Source organism: Leptodactylus fuscus, unplaced genomic scaffold (assembly GCF_031893055.1).
Source record: "Leptodactylus fuscus isolate aLepFus1 unplaced genomic scaffold, aLepFus1.hap2 HAP2_SCAFFOLD_226, whole genome shotgun sequence".
Classification (NCBI taxonomy): Eukaryota; Metazoa; Chordata; class Amphibia; order Anura; family Leptodactylidae; genus Leptodactylus; species Leptodactylus fuscus.
The window spans coordinates 8,172-25,032 of NW_027440249.1; the positions used below are offsets into that span (position 1 = coordinate 8,172).

Genomic DNA, 16,861 nt, shown 5'->3' on the forward strand with positions numbered 1-16,861 from the left:
TACTGTGTGCAGGGGCCACTATGGGGACATAATACTGTATGCAGGGGCCACTATGGGACATAATACTGTGTGCAGGGGCCACTATGGGACATAATACTGTGTGCAGGGGTCACTATGGGACATAATACTGTGTGCAGGGGCCACTATGGGACATAATACTGTGTGCAGGGGCCACTATGGGACATAATACTGTGTGGCAGGGGCCACTATGGGACATAATACTGTGTGCAGGGGCCACTATGGGACATAATACTGTGTGACTACGCCCCAACATTACCAGGGGACTGACTACGCCCCAACATTACCAGGAGACTGAACACGCCCTGGTAATGTTGGGGCGTGGTCAGTCTCCTGGTAATGTTGGGGCGTGGTCAGTCCCCTGGTAATGTTGGGGCGTGGTCAGTCCCCTGGTAATGTTGGGGCGTGGTCAGTCCCCTGGTAATGTTGGGGCGTGGTCAGTCCCCTGGTAATGTTGGGGCGTGGTCAGTCCCCTGGTAATGTTGGGGCGTGGTCAGTCCCCTGGTAATGTTGGGGCGTGGTCAGTCCCCTGGTAATGTTGGGGCGTGGTCAGTCCCCTGGTAATGTTGGGGCGTGGTCAGTCCCCTGGTAATGTTGGGGCGTCGTCAGTCCCCTGGTAATGTTGGGGCGTGGTCAGTCCCCTGGTAATGTTGGGGCGTGGTCAGTCCCCTGGTAATGTTGGGGCGTCGTCAGTCCCCTGGTAATGTTGGGGCGTGGTCAGTCCCCTGGTAATGTTGGGGCGTGGTCAGTCCCCTGGTAATGTTGGGGCGTGGTCAGTCCCCTGGTAATGTTGGGGCGTGGTCAGTCCCCTGGTAATGTTGGGGCGTGGTCAGTCCCATGGTAATGTTGGGGCGTGGTCAGTCTCCTGGTAATGTTGGGACGTGGTCAGTCCCCTGGTAATGTTGGGGCGTGGTCAGTTCCCTGGTAATGTTGGGGCGTGGTCAGTTCCCTGGTAATGTTGCGGCGTGGTCAGTTCCCTGGTAATGTTGGGGCGTGGTCAGTTCCCTGGTAATGTTGGGGCGTGGTCAGTCTCCTGGTAATGTTGGGGCGTGGTCAGTCTCCTGGTAATGTTGGGGCGTGGTCAGTCTCCTGGTAATGTTGGGGCGTGGTCAGTCTCCTGGTAATGTTGGGGCGTGGTCAGTCTCCTGGTAATGTTGGGGCATAGTCAGTCCCCTGGTAATGTTGGGGCGTGGTCAGTCCCCTGGTAATGTTGGGGCGTGGTCAGTCCCCTGGTAATGTTGGGGCGTGGTCAGTCTCCTGGTAATGTTGGGGCGTGGTCAGTCCCCTGGTAATGTTGGGGCGTGATCAGTCCCCTGGTAATGTTGGGGCGTGGTCAGTCCCCTGGTAATGTTGGGGCGTGGTCAGTCTCCTGGTAATGTTGGGGCGTGGTCAGTTCCCTGGTAATGTTGGGGCGTGGTCAGTCCCCTGGTAATGTTGGGGCGTGGTCAGTCTCCTGGTAATGTTGGGGCGTGGTCAGTTCCTTGGTAATGTTGGGGCGTGGTCAGTTCCCTGGTAATGTTGGGGCGTGGTCAGTCTCCTGGTAATGTTGGGGCGTGGTCAGTTCCCTGGTAATGTTGGGGCGTGGTCAGTTCCCTGGTAATGTTGGGGCGTGGTCAGTTCCCTGGTAATGTTGGGGCGTGGTCAGTCTCCTGGTAATGTTGGGGCGTGGTCAGTCTCCTGGTAATGTTGGGGCGTGGTCAGTCCCCTGGTAATATTGGGGCGTGGTCAGTTCCCTGGTAATGTTGGGGCGTGGTCAGTTCCCTGGTAATGTTGGGGCGTGGTCAGTTCCCTGGTAATGTTGGGGCGTGGTCAGTCCCCTGGTAATGTTGGGGCGTGGTCAGTCCCCTGGTAATGTTGGGGCGTGGTCAGTCCCCTGGTAATATTGGGGCGTGGTCAGTCCCCTGGTAATGTTGGGGCGTGGTCAGTCCCCTGGTAATATTGGGGCGTGGTCAGTTCCCTGGTAATGTTGGGGCGTGGTCAGTCCCCTGGTAATGTTGGGGCGTGGTCAGTCCCCTGGTAATGTTGGGGCGTGGTCAGTCTCCTGGTAATGTTGGGGCGTGGTCAGTCCCCTGGTAATGTTGGGGCGTGGTCAGTCTCCTGGTAATGTTGGGGCATGGTCAGTCTCCTGGTAATGTTGGGGCGTGGTCAGTCCCCTGGTAATGTTGGGGCGTGGTCAGTCTCCTGGTAATGTTGGGGCGTGGTCAGTTCCCTGGTAATGTTGGGGCGTGGTCAGTCCCCTGGTAATGTTGGGGCGTGGTCAGTTCCCTGGTAATGTTGGGGCGTGGTCAGTCCCCTGGTAATATTGGGGCATGGCCAGCCTAGGGATGGGGCAATCGTGGAGCTTCTCCAGGCAATATTTTGTAGACTGGTGCCAGTCGTACCGCTTGTGCTAACGTCTCCTCCACCACTTATTGTGTGTTTGCAGCGATGGGACCAAACGCTGGAGGAGCTCGCAACATCTTATGCTGCCAAATGTATCTGGGACCATAATGAGGAGCGCGGATTCAGAGGAGAGAACCTCTTCATTATGTCGGGCTCCAGTCTAGATGTGGAACTTGGCATGGCTGACTGGCACCATGAGCGCGACTACTACAACTTCACCACAAACACTTGCCAGGAGGGCCAGATGTGCGGCCACTACACCCAGGTAAGGCTCCGGCCCGCTTGTCCCACAGATGGCTCCTTCTGCAGAGCGGTCACACTGACTGCTCCAGCTTGTTTGAGGGTTAGGAGGCTCCACACAAGAGGTCACACGTATGAGGAGCAACGATTCCCATCAACGTCTCGGCCCAATATCCTAAACACGGAATAAACCCCGAGAGCCAAATCCAGCCGTATCTGGCCTGTTCACACACAGCCACCCATGCCTCACTATTTGCTGCTCATGTCTTCTACGGAGGAATATGCAAATCTGTCTCCCAAGATGTAAACAGGGAGAGCGTGCCTCTGTTATACTGCCCTCTATAGGAAGCCCCTGAACATCATGCCCGACTTCCCAGAAGCCTTTACTGCACAATGTGGGATTTTTCCCAAGTCAGTTTCGGCCGTCCGTAGCTGAGAAACTGACTTGGTTATAACCCCGCATTATGCAGTGAAGACTTCTGGGAAGTCGGGCATGTTGTTCGGGGTTGCTTCCTATAGAGGGCAGCATAACAGAGGCACTGTCTCCCTATTTACATCTTGGGAGACAGATTTGCATATTCCTCCCATGATCCCTTACAGTGGAGCGACTATGGCTATATAAGTTTCCATACAAGTAATAGGTGGTCTCTCCATAAGGATAGACGTTACCCCCATAATCGGGTCTTCTATATGGCTCTACTCTGTTATCTGTTCACGGCCTCGTCCCCTCTTTATGTCACACTTCTCCACCTTGTTCCCGCTTCTCCACCTTGTCCACGCTTCTCCACCTTGTCCACGCTTCTCCACCTTGTCCACGCTTCTCCACCTTGTTCCCGCTTCTCCACCTTGTTCCCGCTTCTCCACCTTGTTCCCGCTTCTCCACCTAGTTCCCGCTTCTCCACCTTGTCCACGCTTCTCCACCTTGTCCACGCTTCTCCACCTTGTCCACGCTTCTCCACCTTGTCCACGCTTCTCCACCTTGTCCACGCTTCTCCACCTTGTTCCCGCTTCTCCACCTTGTTCCCGCTTCTCCACCTTGTTCCCGCTTCTCCACCTAGTTCCCGCTTCTCCACCTTGTCCACGCTTCTCCACCTTGTCCACGCTTCTCCACCTTGTCCACGCTTCTCCACCTTGTTCCCGCTTCTCCACCTAGTTCCCGCTTCTCCACCTTGTCCACGCTTCTCCACCTTGTCCATGCTTCTCCACCTAGTTCCCGCTTCTCCACCTAGTTCCCGCTTCTCCACCTTGTCCACGCTTCTCCACCTTGTCCACGCTTCTCCACCTTGTCCACGCTTCTCCACCTTGTCCACGCTTCTCCACCTTGTTCCCGCTTCTCCACCTAGTTCCCGCTTCTCCACCTAGTTCCCGCTTCTTCACCTTGTTCCCGCTTCTCCACCTAGTTCCCGCTTCTCCGCCTAGTTCCCGCTTCTCCGCCTAGTTCCCGCTTCTCCGCCTAGTTCCCGCTTCTCCGCCTTGTTGCCACTTCTCCGCCTTGTTGCCACTTCTCCGCCTTGTTGCCACTTCTCCGCCTTGTCCTCACTTTTCCCACTGTCCATTCTTCTTCCATTGTCCACGCTTCTTCACCTTGTTCCCGCTTCTCCACCTTGTTCCCGCTTCTCCACCTAGTTCCCGCTTCTCCACCTTGTTCCCGCTTCTCCACCTTGTTCCCGCTTCTCCACCTAGTTCCCGCTTCTCCACCTAGTTCCCGCTTCTCCACCTTGTCGCCGCTTCTCCACCTTGTCCACGCTTCTCCACCTTGTCCACGCTTCTCCACCTAGTTCCCGCTTCTTCACCTTGTTCCCGCTTCTCCACCTTGTTCCCGCTTCTCCACCTTGTTCCCGCTTCTCCACCTAGTTCCCGCTTCTCCACCTTGTTCCCGCTTCTCCGCCTTGTTGCCACTTCTCCGCCTTGTTGCCACTTCTCCGCCTTGTTCCCACTTCTCCGCCTTGTCCTCACTTTTCCCACTGTCCATTCTTCTTCCATTGTCCACGCTTCTTCACCTTGTTCCCGCTTCTCCACCTTGTTCCCGCTTCTCCACCTTGTTCCCGCTTCTCCACCTTGTTCCCGCTTCTCCGCCTTGTTGCCACTTCTCCGCCTTGTTGCCACTTCTCCGCCTTGTTCCCACTTCTCCGCCTTGTCCTCACTTTTCCCACTGTCCATTCTTCTTCCATTGTCCACGCTTCTTCACCTTGTTCCCGCTTCTCCACCTTGTTCCCGCTTCTCCACCTAGTTCCCGCTTCTCCACCTTGTTCCCGCTTCTCCACCTTGTTCCCGCTTCTCCACCTAGTTCCCGCTTCTCCACCTAGTTCCCGCTTCTCCACCTTGTCGCCGCTTCTCCACCTTGTCCACGCTTCTCCACCTTGTCCACGCTTCTCCACCTAGTTCCCGCTTCTTCACCTTGTTCCCGCTTCTCCACCTTGTTCCCGCTTCTCCACCTAGTTCCCGCTTCTCCGCCTTGTTCCCGCTTCTCCGCCTTGTTCCCGCTTCTCCGCCTTGTTGCCACTTCTCCGCCTTGTTGCCACTTCTCCGCCTTGTTCCCACTTCTCCGCCTTGTTCCCACTTCTCCGCCTTGTTCCCACTTCTCCGCCTTGTCCTCACTTTTCCCACTGTCCATTCTTCTTCCATTGTCCACGCTTCTTCACCTTGTTCCCGCTTCTCCGCCTTGTTGCCACTTCTCCGCCTTGTTGCCACTTCTCCGCCTTGTTCCCACTTCTCCGCCTTGTTCCCACTTCTCCGCCTTGTCCTCACTTTTCCCACTGTCCATTCTTCTTCCATTGTCCACGCTTCTCCACCTTGTTCCCGCTTCTCCACCTTGTTCCCGCTTCTCCACCTTGTTGCCACTTCTCCGCCTTGTTCCCGCTTCTCCGCCTTGTTGCCACTTCTCCGCCTTGTTCCCACTTCTCTGCCTTGTTCCCACTTCTCCGCCTTGTCCTCACTTTTCCCACTGTCCATTCTTCTTCCATTGTCCACGCTTCTTCACCTTGTTCCCGCTTCTCCACCTTGTTCCCGCTTCTCCACCTAGTTCCCGCTTCTCCACCTAGTTCACGCTTCTCCACCTTGTCGCCGCTTCTCCACCTTGTCCACGCTTCTCCACCTTGTCCACGCTTCTCCACCTAGTTCCCGCTTCTTCACCTTGTTCCCGCTTCTCCACCTTGTTCCCGCTTCTCCACCTAGTTCCCGCTTCTCCGCCTTGTTCCCGCTTCTCCGCCTTGTTGCCACTTCTCCGCCTTGTTCCCACTTCTCCGCCTTGTTCCCACTTCTCCGCCTTGTTCCCACTTCTCCGCCTTGTTCCCACTTCTCCGCCTTGTCCTCACTTTTCCCACTGTCCATTCTTCTTCCATTGTCCACGCTTCTTCACCTTGTTCCCGCTTCTCCGCCTTGTTGCCACTTCTCCGCCTTGTTGCCACTTCTCCGCCTTGTTCCCACTTCTCCGCCTTGTTCCCACTTCTCCGCCTTGTCCTCACTTTTCCCACTGTCCATTCTTCTTCCATTGTCCACGCTTCTTCACCTTGTTCCCGCTTCTCCACCTTGTTCCCGCTTCTCCACCTTGTTCCCGCTTCTCCACCTTGTTGCCACTTCTCCGCCTTGTTCCCGCTTCTCCGCCTTGTTGCCACTTCTCCGCCTTGTTCCCACTTCTCCGCCTTGTTCCCACTTCTCCGCCTTGTCCTCACTTTTCCCACTGTCCATTCTTCTTCCATTGTCCACGCTTCTTCACCTTGTTCCCGCTTCTCCACCTTGTTCCCGCTTCTCCACCTTGTTCCCGCTTCTCCACCTAGTTCCCGCTTCTCCACCTTGTTCCCGCTTCTCCACCTTGTTCCCGCTTCTCCACCTTTGTTCCCGCTTCTCCACCTTGTTCCCGCTTCTCCACCTTGTTCCCGCCTCTCCACCTTGTTCCCGCCTCTCCACCTTGTTCCCGCCTCTCCACCTAGTTCCCGCCTCTCCACCTTGTTCCCGCCCTCTCCACCTAGTTCCCGCCTCTCCACCTTGTTGCCGCCTCTCCACCTTGTTCCCGCCTCTCCACCTTGTTCCCGCCTCTCCACCTTGTTCCCGCCTCTCCCACCTTGTTCCCACCTCTCCACCTAGTTCCCGCCTCTCCACCTTGTTGCCGCCCTCTCCACCTAGTTCCCGCCTCTCCACCTTGTTGCCGCCTCTCCACCTTGTTCCCCGCCTCTCCACCTAGTTCCCGCCTCTCCACCTTGTTGCCGCCTCTCCACCTTGTTCCCGCCTCTCCACCTAGTTCCCGCCTCTCCACCTAGTTCCCGCCTCTCCACCTAGTTCCCGCCTCTCCACCTTGTTGCCGCCTCTCCACCTTGTTCCCGGCCTCTCCACCTTGTTCCCCGCCTCTCCACCTTGTTCCCGCTTCTCCACCTTGTTCCCACCTCTCCACCTAGTTCCCGCCTCTCCACCTTGTTGCCGCCTCTCCACCTTGTTCCCTGCTTCTCCACCTTGTTCCCGCCTCTCTCACCTAGTTCCCGCCTCTCCACCTAGTTCCCGCCTCTCCACCTTGTTCCCGCCTCTCCACCTAGTTCCCGCCTCTCCACCTTGTTGCCGCTTCTCCACCTTGTTCCCGCTTCTCCACCTTGTTGCCGCTTCTCCACCTTGTTGCCACTTCTCCACCTTGTTCCCGCTTCTCCACCTTGTTCCCGCCTCTCCACCTAGTTCCCGCCTCTCCACCTTGTTCCCGCCTCTCCACCTTGTTCCCGCCTCTCCACCTAGTTCCCGCCTCTCCACCTTGTTGCCGCCTCTCCACCTTGTTCCGCCTCTCCACCTTGTTCCCGCTTCTCCACCTTGTTCCCGCTTCTCCACCTAGTTCCCGCCTCTCCACCTTGTTGCCGCCTCTCCACCTTGTTCCCGCTTCTCCACCTTGTTCCCCGCCTCTCCACCTAGTTCCCGCCTCTCCACCTAGTTCCCGCCTCTCCACCTTGTTCCCGCCTCTCCACCTAGTTCCCGCCTCTCCACCTTGTTTGCCGCTTCTCCACCCTTGTTCCCGCTTCTCCACCTTGTTGCCGCTTCTCCACCTTGTTCCCGCTTCTCCACCTTGTTCCCGCCTCTCCACCTAGTTCCCGCCTCTCCACCTTGTTCCCGCCTCTCCACCTTGTTCCCGCTTCTCCACCTAGTTCCCGCCTCTCCACCTTGTTGCCGCCTCTCCACCTAGTTCCCGCCTCTCCACCTTGTTGCCGCTTCTCCACCTTGTCCATACTCTCTCTGCCTTGTCCTCACTTTTCCCACTGTCCATTCTTCTTCCATTGTCCACGCTTCTCCACCTTGTTCCCGCTTCTCCACCTTGTTCCCACTTCTCCACCTTGTTTCCACTTCTCCACCTTGTTCCCACTTCTCCGCCTTGTTCCCACTTCTCCGCCTTGTCCTCACTTTTCCCACTGTCCATTCTTCTTCCATTGTCCACGCTTCTTCACCTTCTTCCCGCTTCTCCACCTTGTTCCCGCTTCTCCACCTTGTTCCCGCTTCTCCACCTTGTTCCCGCTTCTCCACCTAGTTCCCGCCTCTCCACCTTGTTCCCGCCTCTCCACCTTGTTCCCGCTTCTCCACCTAGTTCCCGCCTCTCCACCTTGTTGCCGCCTCTCCACCTAGTTCCCGCCTCTCCACCTTGTTGCCGCTTCTCCACCTTGTCCATACTTCTCTGCCTTGTCCTCACTTTTCCCACTGTCCATTCTTCTTCCATTGTCCACGCTTCTCCACCTTGTTCCCGCTTCTCCACCTTGTTCCCACTTCTCCACCTTGTTTCCACTTCTCCACCTTGTTCCCACTTCTCCGCCTTGTTCCCACTTCTCCGCCTTGTCCTCACTTTTCCCACTGTCCATTCTTCTTCCATTGTCCACGCTTCTTCACCTTCTTCCCGCTTCTCCACCTTGTTCCCGCTTCTCCACCTTGTTCCCGCTTCTCCACCTTGTTCCCACTTCTCCACCTTGTTCCCGCTTCTCCACCTTGTCCATACTTCTCTGCCTTGTCCTCACTTTTCCCACTGTCCATGCTTCTCCACGCTTCTTCCATTGTCCACACTTCTCCACCTTGTCCACATTATCTGTTTTCTTCTCCCCTCTATTCCGTTATCATCCCAGGGTTCTGTCCTCTTGCTCTTACTTTGACATCATGAATATGACATTGACTTCTCCACCAATCCGATACCGTTCCGTACAGACGCGGCCTCATCACTTCCCCAGCGGTTGGTTTTCCATCCACTGGTGTCTGAAGAAGGGTTTTACCCAAAACGTTGCATTGAATATTAATATCTGGCACTGGATCCACAACATGAAAGTCCTAAGAAGACAACCTGATACTGGTGTCCTGTTCTCTGGAGACAAATCCTCCGAACTCTGCTCCATAACTTTATTCTCTGCCCTAGATGGTCTGGGCTCACACGCAACGTGTCGGCTGTGGAGAGAAGTTCTGTGAGAAGCTCGAAGGCTTTGAGGAGCCAAATATGTATCTCCTGGTCTGTAACTATGAACCGCCGTAAGTATTATCCGCTCTACTGATCAGAAAGATTCTGTGGGTCAAAGGGGGCCAATGGCGGGGGGGGGGGGGGGGGGGCAAAAGTGGGAATAGAAGGTAAGTCACGTGAATAAATGTAACTTGTGCTCATGAGATCTGCACATGGGAAGGAGGAGGTCCAAGAAACATTGTCGCCATTCCCAACTCTAATGCTTTAGCCATGACTTGTCTTGTGAGATAAGATGTCGTACGGCAGAAAAGGTTTACTAATTGCAGAAGGTTACGTTAGCTCAGCTACATCTGTATATACTGTGGGGGAGGAGTAGCTGGTAGCAGCAGTGGTGATATATATTATATATACTGTATATACTGTGGGGGAGGAGTAGCTGGTAGCAGCAGTGGTGATATATATACTGTATATACATGTAGTGTGGGGGAGGAGTAGCTGGTAGCAGCAGTGGTGATATATATTATATATACTGTATATACTGTGGGGGAGGAGTAGCTGGTAGCAGCAGTGGTGATATATATACTGTATATACATGTAGTGTGGGGGAGGAGTAGCTGGTAGCAGCAGTGGTGATATATATATACTGTATATACATGTAGTGTGGGGGAGGAGTAGCTGGTAGCAGCAGTGGTGATATATATTATATATACTGTATATACTGTGGGGGAGGAGTAGCTGGTAGCAGCAGTGGTGATATATATTATATATACTGTATATACTGTGGGGGAGGAGTAGCTGGTAGCAGCAGTGGTGATATATATACTGTATATACATGTAGTGTGGGGGAGGAGTAGCTGGTAGCAGCAGTGGTGATATATATTATATATACTGTATATACATGTAGTGTGGGGGAGGAGTAGCTGGTAGCAGCAGTGGTGATATATATTATATATACTGTATATACATGTAGTGTGGGGGAGGAGTAGCTGGTAGCAGCAGTGGTGATATATATTATATATACTGTATATACATGTAGTGTGGGGGAGGAGTAGCTGGTAGCAGCAGTAGTGATATATATACTGTATATATATGTAGTGTGGGGGAGGAGTAGCTGGTAGCAGCAGTGGTGATATATATTATATATACTGTATATACATGTAGTGTGGGGGAGGAGTAGCTGGTAGCAGCAGTGGTGATATATATATACTGTATATACATGTAGTGTGGGGGAGGAGTAGCTGGTAGCAGCAGTGGTGATATATATACTGTATATACATGTAGTGTGGGGGAGGAGTAGCTGGTAGCAGCAGTGGTGATATATATTATATATACTGTATATACATGTAGTGTGGGGGAGGAGTAGCTGGTAGCAGCAGTAGTGATATATATATATACTGTATATACATGTAGTGTGGGGGAGGAGTAGCTGGTAGCAGCAGTGGTGATATATATTATATATACTGTATATACATGTAGTGTGGGGGAGGAGTAGCTGGTAGCAGCAGTAGTGATATATATATATACTGTATATACATGTAGTGTGGGGGAGGAGTAGCTGGTAGCAGCAGTGGTGATATATATACTGTATATACATGTAGTGTGGGGGAGGAGTAGCTGGTAGCAGCAGTAGTGATATATATTATATATACTGTATATACATGTAGTGTGGGGGAGGAGTAGCTGGTAGCAGCAGTGGTGATATATATACTGTATATACATGTAGTGTGGGGGAGGAGTAGCTGGTAGTAGCAGTGGCGATATATATATACTGTATATACATGTAGTGTGGGGGAGGAGTAGCTGGTAGCAGCAGTGGTGATATATATATACTGTATATACATGTAGTGTGGGGGAGGAGTAGCTGGTAGCAGCAGTGGTGATATATATATACTGTATATACATGTAGTGTGGGGGAGGAGTAGCTGGTAGCAGCAGTGGTGATATATATTATATATACTGTATATACATGTAGTGTGGGGAAGGAGTAGCTGGTAGCAGCAGTAGTGATATATATACTGTATATACATGTAGTGTGGGGGAGGAGTAGCTGGTAGCAGCAGTGGTGATATATATTATATATACTGTATATACATGTAGTGTGGGGGAGGAGTAGCTGGTAGCAGCAGTGGTGATATATATTATATATACTGTATATACATGTAGTGTGGGGGAGGAGTAGCTGGTAGCAGCAGTGGTGATATATATACTGTATATACATGTAGTGTGGGGGAGGAGTAGCTGGTAGCAGCAGTAGTGATATATATATATACTGTATATACATGTAGTGTGGGGGAGGAGTAGCTGGTAGCAGCAGTGGTGATATATATACTGTATATACATGTAGTGTGGGGGAGGAGTAGCTGGTAGCAGCAGTAGTGATATATATACTGTATATACATGTAGTGTGGGGGAGGAGTAGCTGGTAGTAGCAGTGGCGATATATATATACTGTATATACATGTAGTGTGGGGAGGAGTAGCTGGTAGCAGCAGTGGTGATATATATACTGTATATACATGTAGTGTGGGGGAGGAGTAGCTGGTAGCAGCAGTAGTGATATTTATACTGTATATACATGTAGTGTGGGGGAGGAGTAGCTGGTAGCAGCAGTGGTGATATATATACTGTATATACATGTAGTGTGGGGGAGAGAGTAGCTGGTAGCAGCAGTAGTGATATATATACTGTATATACATGTAGTGTGGGGGAGGAGTAGCTGGTAGCAGCAGTAGTGATATATATACTGTATATACATGTAGTGTGGGGGAGGAGTAGCTGGTAGTAGCAGTGGCGATATATATATACTGTATATACATGTAGTGTGGGGGAGGAGTAGCTGGTAGCAGCAGTGGTGATATATATATACTGTATATACATGTAGTGTGGGGGAGGAGTAGCTGGTAGCAGCAGTGGTGATATATATATACTGTATATACATGTAGTGTGGGGGAGGAGTAGCTGGTAGCAGCAGTGGTGATATATATTATATATACTGTATATACATGTAGTGTGGGGGAGGAGTAGCTGGTAGCAGCAGTGGTGATATATATACTGTATATACATGTAGTGTGGGGGAGGAGTAGCTGGTAGCAGCAGTAGTGATATATATACTGTATATACATGTAGTGTGGGGGAGGAGTAGCTGGTAGCAGCAGTGGTGATATATATTATATATACTGTATATACATGTAGTGTGGGGGAGGAGTAGCTGGTAGCAGCAGTGGTGATATATATTATATATACTGTATATACATGTAGTGTGGGGGAGGAGTAGCTGGTAGTAGCAGTGGTGATATATATATACTGTATATACATGTAGTGTGGGGGAGGAGTAGCTGGTAGCAGCAGTAGTGATATATATACTGTATATACATGTAGTGTGGGGGAGGAGTAGCTGGTAGTAGCAGTGGCGATATATATATACTGTATATACATGTAGTGTGGGGGAGGAGTAGCTGGTAGCAGCAGTGGTGATATATATATACTGTATATACATGTAGTGTGGGGGAGGAGTAGCTGGTAGCAGCAGTGGTGATATATATACTGTATATACATGTAGTGTGGGGGAGGAGTAGCTGGTAGCAGCAGTGGTGATATATATACTGTATATACATGTAGTGTGGGGGAGGAGTAGCTGGTAGCAGCAGTGGTGATATATATACTGTATATACATGTAGTGTGGGGGAGGAGTAGCTGGTAGCAGCAGTAGTGATATATATACTGTATATACATGTAGTGTGGGGGAGGAGTAGCTGGTAGCAGCAGTGGTGATATATATTATATATACTGTATATACATGTAGTGTGGGGGAGGAGTAGCTCGGTAGCAGCAGTAGTGATATATATACTGTATATACATGTAGTGTGGGGGAGGAGTAGCTGGTAGCAGCAGTGGTGATATATATACTGTATATACATGTAGTGTGGGGGAGGAGTAGCTGGTAGCAGCAGTGGTGATATATATATACTGTATATACATGTAGTGTGGGGGAGGAGTAGCTGGTAGCAGCAGTAGTGATATATATACTGTATATACATGTAGTGTGGGGGAGGAGTAGCTGGTAGCAGCAGTAGTGATATATATATACTGTATATACATGTAGTGTGGGGGAGGAGTAGCTGGTAGCAGCAGTGGTGATATATATACTGTATATACATGTAGTGTGGGGGAGGAGTAGCTGGTAGCAGCAGTAGTGATATATATACTGTATATACATGTAGTGTGGGGGAGGAGTAGCTGGTAGCAGCAGTAGTGATATATATATACTGTATATACATGTAGTGTGGGGGAGGAGTAGCTGGTAGCAGCAGTGGTGATATATATACTGTATATACATGTAGTGTGGGGGAGGAGTAGCTGGTAGCAGCAGTGGTGATATATATATACTGTATATACATGTAGTGTGGGGGAGGAGTAGCTGGTAGCAGCAGTAGTGATATATATATACTGTATATACATGTAGTGTGGGGGAGGAGTAGCTGGTAGCAGCAGTAGTGATATATATACTGTATATACATGTAGTGTGGGGGAGGAGTAGCTGGTAGCAGCAGTAGTGATATATATATACTGTATATACATGTAGTGTGGGGGAGGAGTAGCTGGTAGCAGCAGTAGTGATATATATATACTGTATATACATGTAGTGTGGGGGAGGAGTAGCTGGTAGCAGCAGTGGTGATATATATACTGTATATACATGTAGTGTGGGGGAGGAGTAGCTGGTAGCAGCAGTGGTGATATATATACTGTATATACATGTAGTGTGGGGGAGGAGTAGCTGGTAGCAGCAGTGGTGATATATATACTGTATATACATGTAGTGTGGGGGAGGAGTAGCTGGTAGCAGCAGTAGTGATATATATATACTGTATATACATGTAGTGTGGGGGAGGAGTAGCTGGTAGCAGCAGTGGTGATATATATACTGTATATACATGTAGTGTGGGGGAGGAGTAGCTGGTAGCAGCAGTGGTGATATATATTATATATACTGTATATACATGTAGTGTGGGGGAGGAGTAGCTGGTAGCAGCAGTAGTGATATATATATACTGTATATACATGTAGTGTGGGGGAGGAGTAGCTGGTAGCAGCAGTAGTGATATATATATACTGTATATACATGTAGTGTGGGGGAGGAGTAGCTGGTAGCAGCAGTGGTGATATATATACTGTATATACATGTAGTGTGGGGGAGGAGTAGCTGGTAGCAGCAGTGGTGATATATATACTGTATATACATGTAGTGTGGGGGAGGAGTAGCTGGTACCAGCAGTAGTGATATATATATACTGTATATACATGTAGTGTGGGGGAGGAGTAGCTGGTAGCAGCAGTAGTGATATATATATATACTGTATATACATGTAGTGTGGGGGAGGAGTAGCTGGTAGCAGCAGTAGTGATATATATATACTGTATATACATGTAGTGTGGGGGAGGAGTAGCTGGTAGCAGCAGTGGTGATATATATATATACTGTATATACATGTAGTGTGGGGGAGGAGTAGCTGGTAGCAGCAGTGGTGATATATATACTGTATATACATGTAGTGTGGGGGAGGAGTAGCTGGTAGCAGCAGTAGTGATATATATATATACTGTATATACATGTAGTGTGGGGGAGGAGTAGCTGGTAGCAGCAGTGGTGATATATATACTGTATATACATGTAGTGTGGGGGAGGAGTAGCTGGTAGCAGCAGTGGTGATATATATATACTGTATATACATGTAGTGTGGGGGAGGAGTAGCTGGTAGTAGCAGTGGTGATATATATATATACTGTATATACATGTAGTGTGGGGGAGGAGTAGCTGGTAGCAGCAGTAGTGATATATATACTGTATATATATGTAGTGTGGGGGAGGAGTAGCTGGTAGCAGCAGTGGTGATATATATTATATATACTGTATATACATGTAGTGTGGGGGAGGAGTAGCTGGTAGCAGCAGTGGTGATATATATATACTGTATATACATGTAGTGTGGGGGAGGAGTAGCTGGTAGCAGCAGTGGTGATATATATACTGTATATACATGTAGTGTGGGGGAGGAGTAGCTGGTAGCAGCAGTGGTGATATATATACTGTATATACATGTGTGGGGGAGGAGTAGCTGGTAGCAGCAGTGGTGATATATATTATATATACTGTATATACATGTAGTGTGGGGGAGGAGTAGCTGGTAGCAGCAGTGGTGATATATATACTGTATATACATGTAGTGTGGGGGAGGAGTAGCTGGTAGCAGCAGTAGTGATATATATTATATATACTGTATATACATGTAGTGTGGGGGAGGAGTAGCTGGTAGCAGCAGTGGTGATATATATACTGTATATACATGTAGTGTGGGGGAGGAGTAGCTGGTAGCAGCAGTGGTGATATATATACTGTATATACATGTAGTGTGGGGGAGGAGTAGCTCGGTAGCAGCAGTGGTGATATATATATACTGTATATACATGTAGTGTGGGGGAGGAGTAGCTGGTAGCAGCAGTAGTGATATATATACTGTATATACATGTAGTGTGGGGGAGGAGTAGCTGGTAGCAGCAGTGGTGATATATATATACTGTATATACATGTAGTGTGGGGGAGGAGTAGCTGGTAGCAGCAGTGGTGATATATATATACTGTATATACATGTAGTGTGGGGGAGGAGTAGCTGGTAGCAGCAGTGGTGATATATATACTGTATATACATGTAGTGTGGGGGAGGAGTAGCTGGTAGCAGCAGTAGTGATATATATACTGTATATACATGTAGTGTGGGGGAGGAGTAGCTGGTAGCAGCAGTGGTGATATATATTATATATACTGTATATACATGTAGTGTGGGGGAGGAGTAGCTGGTAGCAGCAGTAGTGATATATATACTGTATATACATGTAGTGTGGGGGAGGAGTAGCTGGTAGTAGCAGTGGTGATATATATACTGTATATACATGTGTGGGGGAGGAGTAGCTGGTAGCAGCAGTGGTGATATATATATACTGTATATACATGTAGTGTGGGGGAGGAGTAGCTGGTAGCAGCAGTGGTGATATATATTATATATACTGTATATACATGTAGTGTGGGGGAGGAGTAGCTGGTAGCAGCAGTAGTGATATATATACTGTATATACATGTAGTGTGGGGGAGGAGTAGCTGGTAGTAGCAGTGGTGATATATATACTGTATATACATGTGTGGGGGAGGAGTAGCTGGTAGCAGCAGTGGTGATATATATTATATATACTGTATATACATGTAGTGTGGGGGAGGAGTAGCTGGTAGCAGCAGTAGTGATATATATATACTGTATATACATGTAGTGTGGGGGAGGAGTAGCTGGTAGCAGCAGTAGTGATATATATTATATATACTGTATATACATGTAGTGTGGGGGAGGAGTAGCTGGTAGCAGCAGTGGTGATATATATTATATATACTGTATATACATGTAGTGTGGGGGAGGAGTAGCTGGTAGCAGCAGTGGTGATATATATATACTGTATATACATGTAGTGTGGGGGAGGAGTAGCTCGGTAGCAGCAGTGGTGATATATATATACTGTATATACATGTAGTGTGGGGGAGGAGTAGCTGGTAGCAGCAGTGGTGATATATATTATATATACTGTATATACATGTAGTGTGGGGGAGGAGTAGCTGGTAGCAGCAGTGGTGATATATATACTGTATATACATGTAGTGTGGGGGAGGAGTAGCTGGTAGCAGCAGTGGTGATATATATTATATATACTGTATATACATGTAGTGTGGGGGAGGAGTAGCTGGTAGCAGCAGTGGTGATATATATATACTGTATATAC

The 16,861-nt window shown here is 49.7% G+C and overlaps 1 protein-coding gene across 1 annotated transcript in view; it reads left to right on the forward strand.

Moving 5' to 3' along the window:
* Window positions 1-2,443: 2,443 nt before the first annotated feature.
* Window positions 2,444-16,861, forward strand: part of LOC142187385 (uncharacterized) — a gene marked incomplete at its 5' end in the record, with an annotated part of 128,287 nt that continues 113,869 nt past the window's right edge. The window contains 2 exons of the mRNA XM_075261588.1: window positions 2,444-2,665; window positions 9,002-9,111. Coding sequence (XP_075117689.1) covers window positions 2,444-2,665; window positions 9,002-9,111 — 332 coding nt within the window. The remainder of the gene's footprint in view (window positions 2,666-9,001; window positions 9,112-16,861) is intronic.